A 24016-nucleotide genomic window follows, 5' to 3' on the forward strand; every position below is an offset into this window, starting at 1 on the left:
AACAGCACTGACACGTGTCTGACGCTGCTTTCTGTGGCCTCAAATAGTCATGACTGGAACCAAATTTAGGACTCACATTTTCACAAAAGCAGTGAGAATCATTGCTAATTACTGGGGAGCGTCAAAGAAAAGAACAGCATAAAGGACAAAAATAATATGTGTTGTGACACCTTTTGCTTGTTTTTAGCCCAGGCTTCTTTGTTTGAGAATTACAAAGTGCATAATGTTAGTGGGAAAGCAGGGAACTGAGTGACAGGTGTGTTTTTAAAGGAAATAGAAGCATCTAGTAAAATAATAAGAGAGAAACTGGAGTTGGTCAGGAACACAAACACACCTGCAGTTATGGAAAAGGCCAATTTGTGCTGTGAGAAACCCTTTCTTTAATACTCTTGATTAATTTAGGAAAATTACAAAATTCATTTGTGCATTATGGCATTATGTAAACCCCCCACCCCCATCACCACCACCCCCTGGGGAATACAAAATTACCACCAATACTGTGAAGTAAATTATGTATCCATTCATTTGGAAAAGTTATTGTGCAGCCTCAGCATGCCTTCAAGACCAGATTTGGCACCTCTGTAATTACGTGAGACAGTTCTTTTTGCTACATTGCACTGGCACACATAAAGAAAATTACTCAGCCTGGCTCTGGTTTGCCTCACCTCTGGTATTAAACCTGTAAAAGAGTAAGTAGTTTGAAAAGTAGATAAAGATTTTTCTATAGCTGAACAGATCCAATATGCTCTAAAATAGGACCCACTAAAGCTGGAAGCTGTGGTTCACCTCTAATCAGTTTGATTTCTGCCACTTTGTGTTTCACACCTTTAGTGTTGGCCCAGCGACATGAACTATTCACACCAGCAAAATGACACCAGACTGGGCAGTGGGCCAATTGCTCAGACATCCCCTGTCCAAGAATTTTGCTGTCCTGGTGAGCTATGTATTTCAAGCGTTTACCTTGCTCAAAATCTTCAAAACAAAGCACACCCCTTTGCTTGCTTTGATCAGAGGATATTTCTTATTTCCCTCAAATCTTGAAGTCCAGACCAAAGTCCTTACATAGCCTGGTCTTTGATCATCATTGGCACAGTTACAGGAATTACTGAGGTCTGCATCATCTTTGTCCAGGGTATACAGTCTGATTGGTTCACACTGTAGTACTCTAGATCACCTGGCCCTATTTAAAAATGAATTTGGATTTATCTCAGATCTTTTAACTCATTCTGATGAGATTTTAATTATTGTTGATTTAAATATTCACCTAAAAAACCTTCAGTCATCTAAGTAAAGCCTTTCTGGCACTTCTAGATACTTCACTGCTTTTGCATGAACCTGCACTGCAGTGGTAATAACCTTGTGGGGAGTCTATAATACAGGATAAAGCATTCTGTTCTGACTGTCTCTCCTGTCAAATATGTAATGTCAGATCAGTTTATTAAATTTGAAGTAGCACTAGCCCGTCCGCCACATTGGGCCGTGAACTTATGTACTTGGTGAGCAATTGCCTTTGGCCCTAGTCCCTCACTGCAGACAGACCCTGTTTAAAATTGTGCCTGTGACTTAGACATTGTCCTTTTTAATCTCCTTAATTCTATTGTACCTCTTTATACCAAAAGGTGTGTGCCCTGATTATAAACAGGCCTACTAGAGAGTGGGGGACAAATGGCTTAAATCAAATTGGAAGTTTACTACCTCTTATGGCACAAGTTTGCATTGAATTATTCAAGTGGTGTTCTGTCTGTAGCTAAACAACATAATTCCTGCTTCATATCTTTGTGCTTGTGTGACACGACAATGGCTTAATCATGAAAGAACAATCACACAAGTACTACGAATAAGTGCAATAAGTGAATTTCATATCATTTATATGATACAAAAATGGCAGAGGACCCTGTATACTATCCTGGGGAACCCCACAAGTGACAGGAATAGGATCTGACAAAAGCCCACCAACCTCAATCCACTTGTCCCTTGCGGATATATTGTCATCCACAAAATGTGTCTATAGCTTAGATATTTACTTTTACTATTTATTCATTTAATTATTATTCAATATCTGGACAGGTGCGTCCTGTTGAGATCAACAATCCTTTTTTTTAATGTTAGACCTGGTCAAGACAGCAGCATACTATGTTAAAGTACCTTTGTAAGTCTTGCAGAATTGAACAATACATACTTCTATTATGTATATGAGACAAGTTGACCAAGATTTGTTAAGACTAGGCTAAAACAAAAGGGAGTGAACACAGCATTATGCTCTGAAAGAACCTTGTTGTACATATTTCTAGTTCAATGGCAGAGAATGTAATTGCTCATTCAGTGCTTTCCTCACCATGTGATACATTGGCTTTATCAGTCACAAGAATAGAATCAACAGCACTGTGGGATTTGACAGAAACACATCAATTGGATCAGACCAAATCATTTATGTATATTTACATAAGCATTGTAAATAATTCAGTGCTGCCCCCAAGGGCAGCAGGTGGTCTGTTTGTTCCAAATACCAAATATTGAAAGAAAAACAAGTTATTCTTTGGGTGCTGAGGTCACAAAGGAAAAAAAAATTACTTATCCACATGCAGAGCCTATGGCTTGGCCAGTTGTCCTCAACTATATATGACCAACTCTTTCTCTCTTTCTTTTGACCAACCCATCATAGTTTGTTGTGTAGGGCAAGCATCTGTATTTGGAAGATTTGGGAGTGAGAATGTGTTGAATTGACTGGGTGGGGTCTGGGTTGAAGTTATTCACAACAAACAACAATTATAGATATGTGCAAAGGTGTGGTTACTTATTGGAAGATTACCATGGTGATTCTGCATTTAAATAGGGGACACTGGTTTATGTTTTGGCATTCGGCAAGTTCTGACTCTAAAGATTCCTTGTGCAAAACACTTCTGTTTTAGGTCATTGAATGTGACCTCTGACTTACCTGTGGACAGCGATATGATTTCTATAATAATCAGATACACGTCACAGAGGACTTACATAAAGAACAGAAGATATTAAAGGCAGTAGGGAGAGCGCTGAGGTTTCTGTTTATATGCAGGCACAAGCTATCAGGGCAGCTGTGAGAACAGTCTCACGTACTGTAAGTAAGGAAGTCAAGCGGGCAAATAAATAAGATTAGACAGCACAGGGCATCTGCAGGGTACACACACAGACTGGTGCCCCAGAGCAATGCTTACACATCCTAACAGGAGCACTCTTCCCTCACCCTCTCCTTCTCTTTCTTCTCTAAATCCTCCTTCTCAAGGCACTGAGGCTTTCCTCTGCCCTCCTCTGGTAACTTTTCTCATTAATTTAGCTGTCTGCTTGGCTCAAAAATGCTATATGATCAGTCTTTGGTGTTGCAGTGTTCTCTGTGTTGCTCACATAAACATACCGTATGCACACACAATATGGACATAACATAATTCCTCCTGCACAAATCCAAAGTTTAAATACATCTGCTTGTTTTGTAGCCACTTTTGGTATATGTGCTCTGTGTCTGTGATCTCAACTAAAAACAGTAGCCAAAAAATAATACATTTTCAGGTCTTAACATTCACATTCAAGGCTAGAACAAGAATGCAAACCTTAAGGTGCAAGGTAATCGAATCAGCTCAGTGACATTAAGTTGCATTGTAGATTATAAATACCAGAGATATTAAAAAATGCACAAAGTGCTAACAAAGTCTGTCCTTCGCAAGTGAATTGTTTTTGAATGTGAAAAGATTTTGAAGGACCTCTGAATAGAACACTTTGTGCTAACATAAGTTAAAAAAGTTTAAAACGAACAGTTGAGTAGTTAAATGTAACAAATAAAAAAAGGAACATTGCTGCAACACAGTTTAAGAGCTCCATGTTGAGCTCAATGAGGTGACAGAAAGCTTTATGACTTTTTATAGACAGTAAGGTTTTCAGACACAAAAAAAAAGAGAAAAGATCATTAAGGATGCCAGGAAAAACTGTTGGAAAGAATAAAAGCAAAACATGGCTTTACATTTCAAGTTCTAAAAACTAACCTGGTTGTATGCCCCATATTGCCTTTAGTAATGTCATCTGTAGATACATGACAAAGTCAAAATGTTTTCAAGCAAGAAACATTGATTGCCACCACTACAACTCAAAGGACACATTCATCTTAATGCATACTCACGTGGCTATATTTGCATTGAAACAGTTTCTTTCTGTTGCTATAATTGTTCCCTCTCTCCATGGCTGTAAAGGGATGAAGGACAAAGACCGTAGTCCTTGCTCTCTGTAGAAATCTATTCTGCAGTTCAGGGATAGTAAAGTTAAAATGAGGATTTGTCTGTCTCAGTTAGCTTCAAACAGCCAAATAATGAGACTATTCCACAGTCACAACCTTTGTAGTATAAAATTCCTTTTGTTTTCATAGACAGTACTGTTTGCTTGCTGAGCGCACACTGCTCAAAAACTTAACTACAGTTATCCAATTTACATTCAGTGAATGTGCTCATGGTTACATATTTGTACTGTATTAACCTTTTCCACCAAAATTAGCACATGTACAGAGCTTTTTTAAACATAGGTAAACCATTTCAACCTCAGTGCCAACTAGTTTTAATTGATACTTGAGCAGTTTTTTGTGATAGCGTGTCTTTGCAACCTGCCGGTTAAGCGGTTAAAATTTGCAAGTTCACCCAGGTGTTGGGTTTCAATTAATGCAGATCGGAGTCGGGGGTGATAAATAATCATGACTGCTGCAGAGTCATTTGACCTGGGTGTGAAAACCTATTTTTAGTGCTGGACCCAAATATTTGGATAATCGGATACTTCTTACTTGGTTAGGTATTCAGTTTTCAGTTTAGAGATTCTGATATTCGTTTTTTGTTTTGTTTTGTTTTCTTTTCTTTTGTTTTTGCAGAAGACAAATGTAATTTAAATATTTGTGAGAAAAAAAGGGCTAAAATTAATCTTAAATCTTTTTGTGAAGTTTTTTAGTTATTATGATCTGCTTCTGTTTGCATAGAACAGTGCATGTAAAGGACACCTCAAGAGTTTGAGTTGGTCCACTCAGCCCCCCTTTCTCGCTCTCCATTTATCATGATCCTGCTTCTGAGGCAGTCACACTCACAGTACCAGGAATGATCATTTTACCCAACGGTTATTAACAGGTTTACTAACTGAGTCGAGCCATTTCGGTGTCAGTATGAGCAGATTTGCATGTTACACTAATGCTCAGTGGTCGCAAAATGTGACTAAATACTTGAGATCTGAGCTCCACCATTACAAACATAAACCTCACCTGCTCACACTTCCATCACTACCAAACATTAAGTCAGACTGTTACCACAGAGCTTTTAAACTTGATGATTAATTCACTGTAAGCTGGAAACAAAGTAACAGTTCTCCAGGTCATATATTAATACAGTAGTATTTGCAAATCGCAGTGGTGATCCATTGTTGCAAAATGTGACTAAATGGTCACAGTCTGGCACGCTGCAAAAGCTCTGCTGTATGTGTGTGTGTGTGTGTGTGTGTGTGTGTGAGAATCTATATAACAGTGGACTTAGCTAACATTACACACTCACCAACAGGGGGACAAAAAACCAACAGGGAACATTTTTGGATTACCCTCTTGGTCATGCTCTAAAGCATACTAAGATCATGACTTAAATACTTTCTGGGTCTTTTTTTAAATTGTAGCCAAGAGGGGACCTGACAGTGAGTGTTAATATCCATACTCAGCACTGCTCCTGCTGGCTGGATGACAAGTTTAAGTCACTCACTAAAGCAGATTATTATAGATAAGCAGATATTCTGTTACAAAAACATAAATTACATTATTTAGTTGAGATTCCATTCAAATAAATTTAATTAACTGTGCTTATTTATTCTTTACATGGTGGAGTGTGAATGTAACTCCATGCTATCCAAGAGGGAACTTGTATCATTATGTACCAGCCAGCCATGGACTCATGTCATTATATATCTCACAAGTGTGGAACTTTTTTCTGCCATGTGCATCGACAAACAAATTGCATTTTTATGAGTGCAAACTGAGCACATAATTATATTGAATAACTCACTGACTTTCTGTGCTTGTGAAAACTGGTCAGGTAAGTATTTTGGGAGTGAACAATTTTAAAGGTCTAGTCAAAATAGGTTTACCTACAGTTTCTCTCAGAACCTCAGGACGTGCAAAAGAGAAAGCAGTCCTTTCAAAGGCCATTATATTTAGAATTTTATTTTGAACTTTGCGCTCTACAACACAAAGATTAACCATACTTAGATTCTACAAAATGACTGAAGTCCCGTTTTTGTTTTAATCAAATGACATTAGTCCCTTGTTAAATGGAATACAGTGATGGTCACACTCCTGAATTGATGTTATTTAGATGTGGATGTTATAATAGTAGTTATGTGACTAAGTTTGATAAAAAGATTTATGTTTCCTGGTCTGTCTCTGACACATACCTACATATATCACATATTATATATATATATATATATATATATATATATATATATATATATATATATATATATATATATATATATATATATATATATATATATATATATATATATATATATATATATGAATGAATTCTTTTACTTTAGTGTCATGCCATCTTAATGACCCATCCCCCAATGGATTATATGACACCTTTACAATGAGATGTATAATAGCCCGTAGTACATAATTCAGTACATGAAGATAGCTTCCAGTATTGCTGGCCAAAAATAATAACTACAGCTGAACAACAGATACAGAATTATACAAAGAAAAAAGAAGAGATAATAAATAATAATAATAATAATAATAATAATAAATAATAATAAATACATCTGAAAAAAAAGAAAAAAACAAATAAATAGATCTTTTTATAAAACAACTAAATACACGTTGTACACCTACTGGAACAATGCTTCCTTCCCCATGTCTCAAGCTTTCTCTAAAAATATTGCTAACTTAAATGTCTCTTTTTCAAACAGCCAGTTCAGTTGCTGTGAGTGATCAATATTTTTATGAAATCTGCTTCAGTCTTTGTCTTAGTAAACAATTCCTCACAAAACTTCCAGACAAAGACGTTTCTCCTCTCATCCAAGAAGCATCTTCAGTTCTAACCAACTGGAAGAGAATGCAGGCTTTAAATCCTGTGTAGGTGTGTGCTACAGAGTCGTTAAGGTCAAATGTAGACTCTGACTTTCAGAGTCAGTGGTGTCGTAGGCCACCTCATCTGTCCAACAATAGTCTTTCCAGTTTAACATATATGACTTCTTTGACCCCTCTTTCAAACCTTCTCTGGCTAGGATGTGTACATCATTGTCCTCAAAGGAATGTCCTTTCTCTCTGTCCACTCTGGATCTTTTAGAGGCTTTGATGATCAAAACCCAGATCATGTCACCTTATTTGTGAAGACTGTGCCAAGTGTCAATAAAAATTTTGCACAGAATGCATCCAGAAAAAAACCTCTAACAACCCTTTAACATGTATTTACTGTAGTCTTTAACTCTGTTCAACCAGAATTTTGAGAAAATGCATTTGACTGGAGGCAAAAGGTAACAGTGTGAGATAACCTAACAACCAAAACAAGGTAGAACCACAAAGACAAAAATATTCTACAGAAACATTTACAACAATATAATTGTTGTGTTGTGGAAATGGAATTAGGTGCAGCAGAAAGATTTAGATGTAGATGAGGATGTGAAGCAGATTCTAGTCAGCAAGAGCAGCAGCCTGAAAGGCTGGAGAACCAATTATGGAGTGAGTGAGCGAGAAGGAGGGGGTAAAAATGGAGCACAGAAAGTGGAGGATGACATAAACATTAATCTAGGCAGGTATGAGGGAACTACTCTGCTAAGGGTTTTGTAAAATAGGATGTGTTTTGTAATTTTGACATTTTTCTAAAAGGATGAGACATACAGCTTCATTAAGTTTGCAACAGCAGTTTTCAAAGCATTGCAGTACTATGGCAAATCAAAGTGCAGGATAATATGTGGTATCAAATCAACTCAATAATGTTGATAAACACTGAAGATTAGCAACATTGTAATAAAACAAAGAAATAATGACATAAATAAAGTGAGACTTCATGACCCAGGAGTATTATGGCTGTATATAGGTATATGTCATACATTAACATTACAATTAGGGGTGTGCAATATGATGATTTTAGATCGCGAAGAATAAGAATGTGTCCACAATCTGCCATCACGAAGAGATCATTGTATCATGCAACAGTGCCCATTCTGTTTTAGTTCTATGCTGATACACGCGGCGCATCCAAACATTTCAGCTGGACCACAAAATGTGGCTTGGCGCTGAAAGTGGCCGCGGGCAGCGCAGCCTCCGCCATACACACAGAGACGTTCATCCCTGGGTCCAGCCAAAGCACATTATTTTGTCCGGTTGATGCCTTCTTTATAGATACACAGACAGACCAATCATTGCTACCCATCAAGTCCTGGCTTTCTTTCCCCTCCCCCTTTGTTTCATAAGTGGGAGGTCATGGATGAAAATGAAAACACCAAAGAGTTTGTTCACCCAAAAAAATTCAACATCGATAATATTTTACCTGACAAAAGATATGGTTCACATCAAAGCAGTGCAAAACAAAACTGTACACACAGATTAAAATCTGTTCAAAAAGGTAAGTTTGCCTAAATTATTTATTTATTTATTTTTAACTGGGAAATTAGCCTGGTCATACTGTTGAATGAAAAATGAAAAAGAATCGTGATCGTGTCCCTGCCTTAAAAAAATCGAGATATGATATTTTTGCCATATCGTCCACCCCTAGATACAATATGACTGCAGCAGAAGGTCAGTAAACTTGTTAACTTTCATCATGTGATCAGATCCTCATGTCCAATAAATAACTGCAATAAATACAAGGTGCGATTGACTGTCACAAGGTTCTTGAGGGATGATTGCGTAATAAGAGTAATGATGCGCACACACACACACACACACACCTTTATTATATTTCTTTCTGTCTATGTCATACATAGAGTTTAAAAATATTCACTGCTGCTTCAAAGCCACGGGTTTCCGTTCAGTTCAAATGCATGTAAATAAGGAATGCGTGGTTATTCTCATCACTTTGATAAAATAAAAGCTTTAATGGTGTGTTTTTCCAGCTCAATACCACCAATTAGGGTTTCTCAATGTTATGGTGATCTGTCTGTCAAGAGGAAACGGCTCCATTGATAATTTTGTTCATGCTTTTTGGACCACTAATTGCTGTTTTTAAAAGGAAATGTGCTGCTGATAACTCAGCCCCTAAACAGTACCACTTACCTTAAATGTACCCCATGGAGTTTTTCACCACATGTAGCACTATGGATCAATATTTTGAGAAGTGCCATTCTATATTGTTTGAGTCTCGTACTGTACAAAAATTAGATAAAAACAAAACCTAAATCATACAATTTTCAAAATATCAATAAAAAATGTTTTGCAGTTGTATGTCTCCATGAACCGCTCAAGTTGCAGTCACAGCTTACATCCATGTCTGTCCAGACTCACATGCAGCCATGACAGTTGACAATGCTTTAAATATGGATGTTGTGGCAGGGAAGCAATCAGTTCTAAAACATGGATGCTTAACATTTTTTTAATAGCTATTTTGCACAGCACATCTATAGAGTCAGCACAGCTTCACGGTGGACACCCAAGATTAGTGTCACTTATTCAGTATCTGACCAAATTTCTCTCCCTCTGTTCTCAAGTTATGACACTGAAGTGACCAGAAAGGTGTTTTTGCAGGACACCATGATGTCACACTGATGTTGACCTTTGATCCTTTGGATATAAAATGTCATCAAGTCATTATTTTATCCTCTTAGACATTTGTGTCATATTTACAAATTAACTCTTGAGTTATGGCCAAAATTGTGTTTGTGTTTGTGTTTTGACCAACAAAATTCTAAACAGTTCATCATTGAGTCCTAGTAGACATTGGTGGCATACTTTACCGTTACTGACCGAATTAACACAGAAACCAATATTTAAAAAGCTTATACACACACTATGGAACATCATATTTGTAAAATGCTTCAAAATTTAAGGACTTTTAGTTTTCGCTGTGATCTATGATAAGCTATTGATGTATTCCATTCATACATACAGATACACATAAGCTCATTAGGGGTGAGGGAAAAAATCAATTCACATAAGAATCGCGATTCTCGTTTTTAACGATTCGAATCGATTAAAAAATCCTAAACATTGATTACAGACTATATTTACTAAATATAGTCTATTCTTAACCCTCTAATTTTTTATCATTTAGAAAAGTCTTAATAGTTTTGAGACCGTTTGTCAAATCGCCTTACTTTTTTCGCCAGTGAAAGCTGCTGGCTGTGCCGTGCAGAGGGATGACTCCAATGCATCGTAGCACTTTTAGAAGCCTCAGTATCCAGCCTTGGAATTCAGGTGTTTTTACTGGACCTTGTTTAATAAATGCATAATGATAGATCCGATATTGGGTGTCTTCCGTCCATATTTTATCCATAATGTGATGATAAAAGTAGATTAGCATCAATGCTAAAAACCATATTGGTTTTCCATGGTTCCATGGAGGGGTCAGAGGTTTGTTTTGGTCTTATCCACCAATCAAAAGACAATCCGATGCTTTGTATCTGCTTACGTATGCCACACGTCATCTGTAGCAAACTGCGATTGGCCTAATCCTACTGCATCTATCACTCTGTGTTATTGGTAGTGCATCGTGCATTAGAATAAACTCTGGTAGCCCCTATAATAATAATAATGAGACAATGGTAAATCAGGAGACAGTCTAACAAGCAGCAGGGCCTCATATGGATGTAAACTCTGTGTTCACTGCAGGCAGAGCAGGCAGGAGAATCAGGCCCCTCTCTGCAGTATCACAGATAGGAGCTGCTTTGCAGAATGGCACAGATAATTGGATACACAAACAACTCCAAAAAACGATGGGACTTTTTTGGGAAAAGTGTATCCATTTTTTGAACTATATAATTACAATGTTTATTTTTTCACTTTCTGATTCCCAGCACTTGGGAGAAAGGTTTTCTACAACAAAAAAGCTTGAACATAATAAAACCTCCATAATTTCATACACACTTTGCTTTCATAACATAATATGCCACTGGCAAAACAGACTGGAGTAGATCCTGAAATTACACCTCCTATTTTTTGAATCAGGAATCAGTTTTGAATCGGAAATCATTTTGAATCTAAATCGAATCGAGTCATGAAATACTGAAAGATTCACACCCCTTATGCTCATACATTAATTTTATATGTATGTGTGTTTGCCATTTGTATTGATGGCCATGTTTTATGTGTGTTTTAAATGTGTTATTTTGTGTGGGCTATAATGTTTCATGTACGTTTTAAATGTGTTAAATTGTGTGTACTGGGATGTTTAATGTATTTTTTTTAAATGTGGACCCCGGGAAGATTAGCTTTGCCAATGGGGATTCTAACAAATAAATACATTTGTGCCAAATTTGAGGAAATTCCCTTACAGCATTCTTGAGATGTTGCGTTTGAAAGAATGCTATGGGTGAACAAAAAGACCATCTGCAAACGCATTGCCTCCAACCAGGGCTGTGACCGGCGCTTTGGCATAAAAATGTTTTGTGTACACTTTGTGAGTAAGGAAAAGTACTCAGCATGTTTGCCAGGCCTCAAGGATACACACAGTGTGTTTTGATGCCAAACACTGAATGTAAACACAATTGTGTTTGTATACAAACCAACTTCACTAGGTACCTGTTATTGCTCTGTAATCTCTATTGGGTATCACCTCCTTTACACACCACCTTTTCTTACAAAAATAATTAAATGAAAAGTACATTTACCTGCATGTCAATATTCTAAAAGGGTGATTTCTATATTAAAACTTATTTTTTAGTTGTAAAAGAAAGAATGTTCTGCACTGAAGGGAAATGCATAACTTTAACTTTCACAATATGTTCTGCTGAATGCAGACTTCAGGCTGTTGAGGAGTTTTATTTACAAGGCTGCTTGCCAGCAGCTACAAAACACATTTGAATTTCTGCCAGTTCCCCAAATTAACTTCTTTAAATCTTGATTTTTCCCTTTAAGCTTATTCAACGGGTTTAATTGCCATGGTTTTATCAGATGGTAAATGCCTTCTACATAATTTTATACACATTTGGTATCTCCACTATAATTTGAAATAAAGATGCACCCATTACTGTGTGCAGCAGAGTTTAAGAGATTAATACACAAATTACTCATGCATAGCAAATACTGTAGGAATACATATTATCCCCCAAACTTGCAGTGTTTTTAGCTATTCTTGAACTGTTTCTGAAAATGTTCACATAAATACATTCACATGCTGTTTTGTCTTTGTGTTTCTGCATGTTTTACAGGGCCCATTCTTGGCCTTCATCACTCACAGCTAATGGATGTCTTTACCCAGTATGCCTACAATGACAGTTTCAACGACAATGGAACATGGAGCTTCAACGAAACAGATCAAGAGCAGAAGCACCCTTACAACTACTATGCCATGCTACTTACTCTGCTTATCTTTGTCATCGTCTTTGGCAACGTGCTGGTGTGCATGGCTGTGTCCAGAGAGAAGGCCCTGCAGACCACCACCAACTACCTGATCGTCAGCCTGGCTGTGGCAGACCTTCTGGTGGCCACACTGGTTATGCCATGGGTTGTTTACTTGGAGGTAGGATAGCAGAGATGTACACATGCCCACACAACATTTACACACATGTATTATCTTTGTGCATACTTGAAGAAGTATAAATAACTCGATATGTGCAGCAGACATGCTCTCCATATCTCTATACCTATAATTATCTGGATCTTGTGTCGTTGGAAGACCATTAGAGCAAAAGAAAGTGGTTTTCAGACCCACAGTATAACTATCACGAGAAAATTACTGTTCTATCTCACACCGCCACATTCTCTGCGAGTCATCACATGTTGCAGCCTTATCAGTGGACTTCCGCATCTTAATATTACGTTTCAGGTATCCTTCTGAGTCTGCTCTTTTTGTTACAATGCTGATGAATATACCTGTATTCAGACTGTCTGACCTGCTTCATTTAAGCACCTGTCTCATATTCTTGTTCTTGTTTCTGAACTCTTGGCATCTGTGCACTAAGAGTGAATGACTTGAACGGCACTGTAGCAGTAGTTTCTACCTTTATATAGTATAGTTGTGACAACACATTTTCACAGAAGTCCTGGCGGCTCATTCAAATGCACATTTTCTGAATATTGACTATGTGCATTTATCTGTGGTTTGAGGGTTTTGATATTTTCACAGTGTTTATAAAGCAATTATACCTGCTTGATAATAAAACAAATAGACATGAAAAGTGGACTATTTACAGTATTGGGCATTTTAAAAAAATAGCAAAGCTTATTATGCATAGAGAAGGAATTTATATGAAATCTGGTGCCAGAGAAATACTAATGAAAAGGGTTTGAGCCAAGAAAGCCACCTGCAGATATCAGCAGGTTAGAGGCTCAAGGTGAAACAAGGGTGATGGCACATATGTTCACATCAGCATTGTAAATATCAGTCCTGTAGTGGTTAATGTAGCAACACTATGTGATAACATCAAAATGTCAGACCGGTCTATTTTAGTCAGTGGTCAGATGTTTATGAATAATTCTTCCTAATTCTGGGATATATCATTTTGCATTTGCTGCTGTGTGGGATAATGCAGATTTGTTTTATTTTAAAGCTGTTATGACACATCATTGCCTGCTAACCATCGCAACCTAAAACAGAAACCCAGCATAAAATCATCTCCAATCTATGAAATCAATAGCAAGCAGGATGTGGGCTATTTCTGAAAAGTCCATCTCTATCTCATAGTCATTGTTCATTTCTTCTGTCTGTCTTCTTTGTTGCAGGGTCATCAGGCTTTAGGTCACGCTGTCTGATGTAGAGAAAGGCAATTTAACAGTGTAGGGGGTCCAACCCTCCTGTGCGACTCAGTGAGTCACGATGGTGATCTCTCTGATCAAATTACAGTGTATATATCCATAGGATGTCACAGTCTCTGCTTCTCTCTATGTATGTATGTTTGTTGGTACACAGTACAGCGGTACTTTTAGAAGTGGTGAGCACTGTTACCAAAAAAAAAAAACTTTCTGAGGATCATTGGCACCAATTATCAGGCTAAAATCTGATTATAACGTATGCAACCTGCATTCTGTGTTTGATTTTTATGAGAATATTTACCTGCTCTCTCTGTTGATGTGGACATCTGGGTCCACCCAGAGGGGCTTTACATCAAAGTATTTCGGAGATGTAGGAGTTGAGTTCAAATCGGGCGCATATCAAAGCTCCAACTTGCAGTATAAAACTTTTTCAATAAAATATTCATGTTGATATCATAGCAGAAAAGTGAGTCTCTGATGGTGTAAAGTGTTTTTAATTTCACAGGTGGAGAACACATTTGAAATTTGGTGACTGCATTGAATCTTTAATCAAATCTAATGTGTAATATCTTGATATAATGTTTTTGGACACAATCGCTTTGACTGGAGGCTGAGCTCAGTGCATAAGAAGAGAAGTGGAAATGAAGAAAGCAAACAAACAGCTTAAGTCAAGAGGGATGGAGGTCAAAATAATTTTTTTTATATTAGGAAATATTTTTTTAAATTCATTGAACTCTTTATCAGAATCGGTTTGGAATTTTTTGTGTTATTTTTTGCTAGCGCCCAGTAAATATGGTTTGGTCTGGTTGTCATGTTAATGTGCTCACTGTCTTGAATCCGTTCTATCGATCTCCTACTTTCCCTTTTTGAATGAAAAATAGAGACTACCGCCACCTGCTGTTATAGAGAGTTATGTCCTTTTACGTATGCACAGAACTGTAGTCTTTGCAGTGTTGGTCGAACTTTGTCGCCATTACTTCTTTCGGCTTTTCGGACCATTTCAGTGGCGTTATATTGAAAAAGCAATAAGAGACAGATTTAGCAACTTATTAAGATCATCAGGGAACAAGGAAGAAATATATTGTCATTTAATCCCATGTCCACTCTTCATAATAAGCGCAAAACAACGCTGTCAGCGTTCATCAGGCCAGCACCTCCCCTCTCTCTCCTCGTGCGCCAGGTGTGTGTGTGACAGGCGAAGGAGACGCTGCTCGCAGTGTGAATTCAGGTGAACTGAGTTTTCAGCTCAGTTTTGTTGAAAAAATAAACTGATATCTGATGTTTGGTTACCTTCAACTCACATGCTGGTGCTGGCTGGCAACTTAATACAAATACTCTGGCAGGGAAAGAGTTAATGGGAAGCTTTCCTCATAATGAGGACAGGGTCAAGCCTTAAAAAACTGCAGATTAAAGGAGTATGCCAGTGCTTCATTATTGTAATTCCATAGATTCAGGAGACTCACAAGATTCAGATTAAAACAAGAAATCAAATCAAAGTAACAGAGGTTAAAATGTCTTAACTTTAAGTATGTGGTAAGAGTCAAGCTCCAGAATCCTACATTTCCCATAATGCAAATCAATAAAATTTGACCCTCTTTGCCTGTTAAATGCTCACATCTTTCAAGCTTCATGCCCAAAGTTTGTAACACAGGTAACAAATGTTTTTAGTGTCTAGGCCCAGGCAAGATAGCGCGGATGACATCAAATGGGTTCTTTTTTCCGACTCAGAGCCACAGATGACATTAATCCACTGTCCATGACAGAATAAGCAATCAGTCATGTGTAAACCTTTGAGGTGCCTCTATTTGTTATGCAGACTTTTTTTTTACCCCCACAAGTTAGTAATACTAATTTTGGTGAAATCCTTTTCAGATGATTGTGCTGAGAACTAAATAATGGCTGTTTTTCAAAGTCAAAATGGATTATCCAGCATATGTTAGGCGTGGGGTGCTCATCTGATTTGGGTGTGTTAGTTTCTACCGCTAACTGAGACAGTAGCAGTTGGACCGTTACAAATTCTTGAAAAAAAAAAATTATCGCTATAAATGGGATTACTATTTTCTGAAGTATATACCAGCCAGTTTAAAATAATGTATGGATTTGCATTTGTGTTGTGAAAGGGAGGGGGGCCTTAGATGTTCTTGGATGCTCACAACTTTGGAGATTTTTATTTATTCATTTCACATTCTTCTCGACATGCTTCTTGACACAACCAAGAATCATGTGCATCTACGGATAGTGACAACAAATACTTAGCAGTATTTGCTCAGTGTTTAGTAACAATATTGTGTTTTTCGCTGCTCCATCACACATAAAAACCTCCAATCCCACCGCATGTACACTCCTTTTTCTTCATGTGAAGACATTTGATTTGTTTTTAATCCTAGTGTCACAAACTGTGGCCGTGACTAAGTTCCTCCTGTTAATGATGTATCAGCGTGAACTTTAGTGAGAGATTAGTCACAGAGTGCGGGCAGGCCATACAACTTGCCCTTTATTATTAAATGCTGAATTAGCATTAATTACCACTGTTTTCACTTTCTGTCAAGTGTGACTGATTTAGAGAGCACATGGAGGGACATTTATGCATGGCTTAAGGTCCAGAGCTTGGTTAAAATCAAGGTAAATTATATCACACTTTTCATGCTTCCGCACAGGAGGTAGCCATGGCCAGATGCATTATGGATTGGGATTTCTGAATGAGCTTTTTAATTATCACCAGAAAGCTGAAAGTTTCTGATACTAACATGTTTTGTTCAGCATGATAATGTTCACAGATGAACACCACTTTTGTGTGTTTTGAAACGTAAATGAAATCATCAGAAGCAAAAAGCTGTGAATGAACTAAATCATGGACGCACGACTTAAACATCAGCACCCTGAATTGTTCAACTTAACTGTAAAAACATGTTTAAACACAATCGAAAAATATTATAAACAGATATATCTACAAGTTTGAGCGCGACTGTTGCTGTAAAGCTGTAAAGGTAGGCAAGTGGGTTGAATGAGTTTCTGTGTCCAGTGTGATGACATTTGACGCTGACGATAAAAACTGTAGTCCAAATTAGCCACCAACCGCCAAGGTTTACTCCTCTTTTTAAGAGGAGTAAAATCTGAAAAGTTCAAAACTTCTGTTTATATGGACACATTTTATGTTGCAGAACAAAACGGCTAAACATCTTTAGCCTGTGTTAATCACAGACCTTATTTAATGCATTTTACTGAAAACCCATTCTAAAAACCCACAGATTTTGAGAGTTTGACACACTATGAAGGTTGCATTGGACAAACCACCGGAAAATCCAGAGCTATCCAAGGTTGGATATATTTGTATATGTCAAAGATGTGGACAACATCCACAAGACTACACATTGCATCTTTGTTGGATCCTATCTTGACATGTCTACATAAACGGACAAAATTGGACCCTGAAAAATCTGGAATCAGGATACCCATCTGTGATATACACTACAATGTAATCTGCTTAAGAATTATGTGTCGGATCTTTTCATATATTACTGGCATCTTTGACGTATCCTGTTTCAGATATCAGATAGAAATATACCTGATACCCGACGGATATGATTCCATATATGTATATATTCCAACGTGTGTATTTTTGGTGTATCTGTGAATGTAAGGATTACAAGAGTGAAAAAACTGAATTACTCAATTGAGGGATTAATAATTAAAATTATTGTATCAATATTGATTCAAGCTAAAAAAAATATATATATGTATAGAAGCATAACAGACAGTAATGGCATGGCAGCCATACCAGATAATTCCAAGAGATAAGTTGGCACGGCGGCCAACCAAAAACATATGACAGAATTTAAGAAAATAAAAACACTATTTATCTTGTGTGAGAGCCAAGATAAATGAGCCAGAGATAGAGATGAATAGAGATATAGTTGGACAGATGAGGGAAAGACACTGTAGGGTGATATATAGAGGGATAGTCATGGCACAGCGGCCATTAAAGATAACCAAACAGACATGTCAGCACGGCGGCCATGACAGATAATCAAACAGATTGGTCGGCACAGTGGCCAACCAAAAACACAACACAAACATGAAAAATAAAAATGGCACTTACTTATTGTAGATCTTGCTGGGATAGCTCAGTCTGTAGGGACTTGGCGTGGGAACTGGAGGATGGTGCCCTTGAGCAAGGCACTTAAGCTCTAACTGCTTGGAACTCTGAGCATGTGTTGCTCCATCAGTCAAACATCTCTCTGCAACTAATGCATATCTATAGGTCCTGAGTGTGCGTGTGTGTATGTTTGTATGTGTGTCTGTGTGTAATAAATAATAATAGAGTGTAATATTCAATTTCAACAATTATTGTATCATATAGATCTAAACTAATAGATCCAAGCAGATAGACAACAGATAGTAATGGCAAGGTAGTCGTGACAAATAATCAAACCAACATAGCACAACACAAACCACCATTTCAGCATTATATCTGCCATTTTTACTTAACGTTAACTTAACATTATGTGAGGTGTTTCAGAAAAGTTTGAAGTATTTTGGGACTTTTTATTTAAAAAACAAAAACCATTCTTATAATTTTTGCAATCATGAATGCAAAACTTTGAAGCTTAATATCTCAAAACCCACTCAGAACACAGATAAAGAAACTCATAATTCTAAAGTGGCAATATGTAAATGACACTTATATCTCACAGCAGAAAAAGAGATAGATATAGACAGATAGTCAGGGCACACAGCCATATATAGATAAAGATGGATGTGAAATACTGATAGAGATAGAGAAGTAAAACCAGAGATAAAGGATAGTTACATAGATGAGAGATGGATAGTCATGGCACGGCGGCCACGATCAAAAATCAAACAGATCAGTCGGCATGGCGGCCAACCAAAACCACAACACAGACTTAAAGAAAATTAAAGTGGCCCTTACTATTTGTAGATCTAGTTTGGCGGCAGTTGCTCAGTCTGGTGTGGGAACCAAAGGGTGCTGGGTTGGAGTCCAGAAGTCCAGCGTGAAACATTTTACGGAGTGTGGACTGGTAGAAAGACAAGGAATAAGGACATATAAAGGGATAGTCATAGCACAGCGGCCAAAAACAAAACAGACATAAGGCCCATTCACACAGGACTATTATTACCCGGGGACCTCATGTTATGTTGAAATTATCTCCCCTAATTCTGTTTGTCATGGAGTGCATTCACACTGGATAAGCGATGGCTGTGTTGTACCCATATTTACTGACAATATAATGCTAAATTTGTAACACAGTAAATGTAGAATTATAAATTCACAATTGATAATGAGGTTGATTTTTTTCTCTAAAAATGAAACATCTGATAAAGAAGTACTTATAAAACATTTCTTGATATAACAAACAAAATGTGTCTATTTAAAACAATGTACAATAAAAAAAAATACTCAGTGTATCCCTCTCAGCTGAACATAAAAACAAAAATAAATATCTAAAAACAAAAATAAATATCTAAAAAATTAATTGAATAAATTAAAACTTTTTTTTTTTGGGTAGTAGCCTCCGCTGCCAGACCCACCGTGAGCAGGTTACAGGTGAGCTGCCACTGTATGGGAACGATATATTAAAGGCATTTCAACACCAACTAAAGCCTTATTTTTAAATTAATTAATCCAGTGCCTTTTAAGACTATTCTTTCCTGGCACGCCGTGGCAATATGCGCGTTCATAAGCAAGTTCTAGTATTCCTTCATATTATATAGCCTCCTGAATAATATCTTTTTTTTTCTTCTTCTGTTTTTTTAATGGCTTTTGTTCCCCTTTAAGGCAGAATTTGTGCAAAGCGGTTGTTGTATTGGATAGCACTGGACTGTAGGTGTAGCTAATTAAGTGACCATGCAGCTTACTTCCTCATTTACACTGAAGGTCAAATTTCAGTACTTACAAAATAACAATGAATTTTTGTCTAATTTAAGTTCTCATGTTTTAATCATTTTCATATCACTCATGATCTTAAATATGTAATCTATTATGATGATTTGACATTATTTGATTTTTATGTTATTAGTTGTTTTGGGGGGGTTTAATGGAGAAATTCTTTATCCATAAACAAAAAATGTTAGATTCCCACCCCTCTTTCAGTCTTTACTGGACGGATCTAGACTCAGCACATTACTCTCTTGCTTTCACAAATAATTTTGAAAAAAAGCATCAGATTTTAAGACTATTACAACATTTTATCTGGTAAAACCCAGTGATTTGATATGTGTGTTTTTTTAATGGTTTCTTCTTCTGTCAGTCTTCAGTATATATTTTTTTATTTTATTATAAGACTTTTATTGATTTATGTATTGATATTATTGGTATTATGGTTATTAATTTATTAATAGCCTTCTTGCTCACCAGAATCATCTCCATTAGCTAATTTTATTGAATTAGTTTGCCAGCAATGTAATTTGCAAAAGCTTCTTTAACATAATATTTATAACGAAACATTTCTAAACAGTTCGATCTTGGGCGTCAAATTTGCCATCTCTAGAATCAGGCCCCTCTCTGAAGTGTCAGTGACAGATATGAGCTGCTTTGCAGAATGGTGCAGATTCTGGGACTTTTTTTTAGAAAAGTGTGTCCATTTTTTGAAGTATAATAATTATAACGTTTATTTTTCACTTTTCTGATTCCCAACACTTGGGAGAAAGGTTTTCTACTACAAAAAGGTTGTACATAGTAAAACCTTCATAATTACATACACACTTTGCTTTAATAACATATGTCACTGGCAAAACAGACTGGAGTAGATCCTGAAATTATATCTCCTATATTTTGAATTGGGAATCGATTTTGAGTCGAATTGTGACCCCCAAGAATCGTGCGTTACTGAAAGATTAACACCCCTAGTGAATATATGATCATAAAAATTACAAAATCATCTCTGTTTGATGTTACAGTGCCGCATGAGATCTCTTTAAGTTTATTAATGAGATTAAGGTAAATATTAAGTTCACAAACAACTTTTTAGGTTATGGCTTTATGGCTTGTGAAGTTAACCCTATATAAATATGGACAACATGACAGCTCCCCCTAAGTGAGGTTATTCAATATCAATCGCCCCCTGGTGTCTGACTGCAGTACCTGTCCTAAGACCCGCCCCTCCATGTTAGTGAATGTTTATAGGCCGAACAAAAACTCAAAGTACACGCAAAATACATTTTCCACAAAGATGATTTCTGTCACTGAAGGTGGTTCTCATCAACCTGATGTTTTTTCAAGCGTGTGTTTTTATAAGTTCGGTTTTAATGGGTTATTAAATTATACAAATTGACGTTTATCCGCCATGATTGACAGCTGTGATAGCCAATCCGTGCGCTGATATTCAATGGAGCTTCTCACGATTGGTCGGACGGGTGTTTGGGCGGGAACTCTCCCACCGCGGATAACGTTACTGCGCCGACGCAAGACTCCCAATGACATCACGTTCGCAAGATGGCAACGCTCGTATCCGGGATATTTTAACCTCGCTTCAGCATAGCAGCGGTAAGTCATGGAATTATTATAATTGGGGGCGCGTCGTCCATCTTTATTTACAGTCTATAGTTTAACCAACAAGTGAGAAGAAGCTCTCACCGCCAGCTGAGGGGGACGCTCCCGGGCGAAACTCACTTTTTGGAGAGAGTTCCCTCCTTTATTTCCACCATTAGCTAATGCTACTCTAAAGTTACATTAGCTCCGTAACTAGCTATCTACCATAAGCTTAACCATGACGCAGCACGGCATCACGCAAATGTCAGTGGTACTTGAGACTGACTAAAAACAGTTTCAAATTGTCCGAAATATACTAGTTTTCCAATCACAGAGAAACATTTTTTACCTCAGTAAAACATTATAGTTTCAAATACATCAGTAATGCATCTTAAAGAAATAAAAACTGCCATTTATAACCGCAATAATGACATCCAAAATGTTGGAAGATTTCTGAAATACTCACCGAATTAGAAGGATTCCTTTAGAATGTTAGCGTCCAGTAAGTTCCAGAATGTTAACGGTGGGGACATTCAAAATCTGGGGGTCTATGCGCATGATGCTAGCCCTCTCTCACTGACATGCGCAGTAGGCGGGGTCAGTCTGCGTTACTGGGCATTACATTTGTTCCAGTAAAAACGCACAAACACACATCTGGATATAAATGTATAACAATGAAATTAACCTCAAAGGGGCTTTAGTGGTCATCCAAAGAATGTCTATAAGCAGTGTGTATATTTATATTGTATATTTAAGTATTTAAACAGCAATAAAAATGTTCAGAAAACTCCCACATTTGCTGTATGAGACCAAAGTCCAAACACAGCCCATTTTTTAATGTCTATTTTTGTGGGCTGAATTAGGTCAAAAACAGACTAAATTTCAACTTTTTTTTTTTTTTTTGGCTAAATTAGGACCAAGTATCAGAGTATTGTAATTTATTGTATTACTTGTAATTTATTGTATTCCCTTCTCTGTGGTATTACTATAAGCCCAGTTTAATTTCTAGCTTTTTTTTCAATTGTGTGAATAAATAAATCGGTGGTTGGCAACCGGCCCATTGGCCAACATTGGCCCTCCAGCAATAATATCTGGCCTGCCAGATTATTTTGATAATCTGTTTTTATTTTATTTTATTTTTTTTTTCACAATATCAGGCTGACAGTATCAAAATGTCCAAATATATAATCTACCCTCGTCAGAAGAATGCTGATTATACTTTTATCCATGTTGAGAATGGGAGTGAATGACAGAGACGGACACGGGCTGCATAGCGACATGCGATGTGTGGTATGAAAAAAATTGCACCGGTTCAGTAAATCATTCAAACGTTATTTTACTTATGTGACTGTGGGCCACACGTGTGAACAGGAAAAAAGGTAATTTAGTTTAATTTTACGACAAACACTGACACTAAAATCAGCATAAAAAAAGTAGAATCTGATGTAAATGACACAGTCATGTAACTATCTGACAAATAGCCCTTACTGTTAAAAGACAAACTACATAGATTACCATGAGTTATGCACTAGCTAGGGGGAAGTAATTGACCTGACTGAGACTACTGATAATAACAGGGCACCTGTTTCACGGAGGCAATGATACCATCCATTGACTTGCCGTCTAATACACGTAGCGACAGCTGCACTGCAGATAAGACACACCGGCTTCGTATTCATGAAACCAGGTCAGATGAACACATATGCTGTCATATTTCCTCTTTTGACTTTTTGATAGTGACATTTTCTCTTGCTAGCTAGTAGGTTAAATGTTTAACTAACTTCATTCTGCACACAGCGTTATATTGTACCTCCAGCACACAAATAGTTTTGAAAAAAATGTTGCGTTGTACGTAAGGAGTGGGTCCATCGATACCAAGAAATAATTCTGAGAGTAAAACTATATCAAATAATTATTAAAATAAGTTAGGCTCTGCTACATGGTCAGTCCAAGTGGTGATGTTTTGTGTGTAAAAAAGAATTTTTCAAAATTAAAATGATAAGCTACATGTTTATTATTCACAATATGAAAAAGGGAAATAAAACCAAACCAACCACCACCAGACCACATGCGTGGCCTATAAGGCGGTCTGTCACAAATTTCAGTTGCATTCTTTTTCTTTTTTTTTAATCAATTAATTTCTTAAATTAGCCTTTGTTGTATGTTCTGACCCGTCATCTAATTGCTTAGAAAAAAATGGGCCCGAGGTCAAACTTACTTGCCGACCCCTGTTATAGGATATGTATATGGACAATGTCCAGAAGCATATGCGACAGATGAGATTATTTCCAGATATCTATGGATATGTGAAAGATAAAATTGTATACCACTGGATCTTTCAGGCTAGCTGTAAGCTCCTTTTTCTTTGTATGATTTTTGGGGTAAGGGACACCTAACCTTGTATTTCTAATAGATTATATAAATTATGTATAGATAAATATAACAAAATTAGCATTTTTGACAAATTAGTTTAATGTTAAACATGTAATCCCTAACATGCTTGTTTAAAGATCTACACTCAACCATAGATGATCTGATTTTTAGGCCAGCAGAGATAGTATTACAGATCCGTAAATGTCAATCCGATATATTTGTATCTGCAGTTGCCTGAAATCTGCTGATGGTATTTTTCCAGA

At 36.9% G+C, this 24016-nt stretch overlaps 1 protein-coding gene across 1 annotated transcript in view; it reads left to right on the forward strand.

The window, feature by feature from the left end:
* The window catches only part of drd2a (dopamine receptor D2a), a 58326-nt gene that overhangs the window by 17720 nt on the left and 16590 nt on the right, over positions 1–24016 (forward strand). The window contains exon 2 of the mRNA XM_042486717.1: positions 12349–12659. Within this exon, the coding sequence (XP_042342651.1) occupies positions 12381–12659 (279 nt within the window). The 5' untranslated portion in view covers positions 12349–12380. The remainder of the gene's footprint in view (positions 1–12348; positions 12660–24016) is intronic.

Source organism: Plectropomus leopardus, chromosome 5 (assembly GCF_008729295.1).
Source record: "Plectropomus leopardus isolate mb chromosome 5, YSFRI_Pleo_2.0, whole genome shotgun sequence".
NCBI lineage: Eukaryota > Metazoa > Chordata > Actinopteri > Perciformes > Serranidae > Plectropomus > Plectropomus leopardus.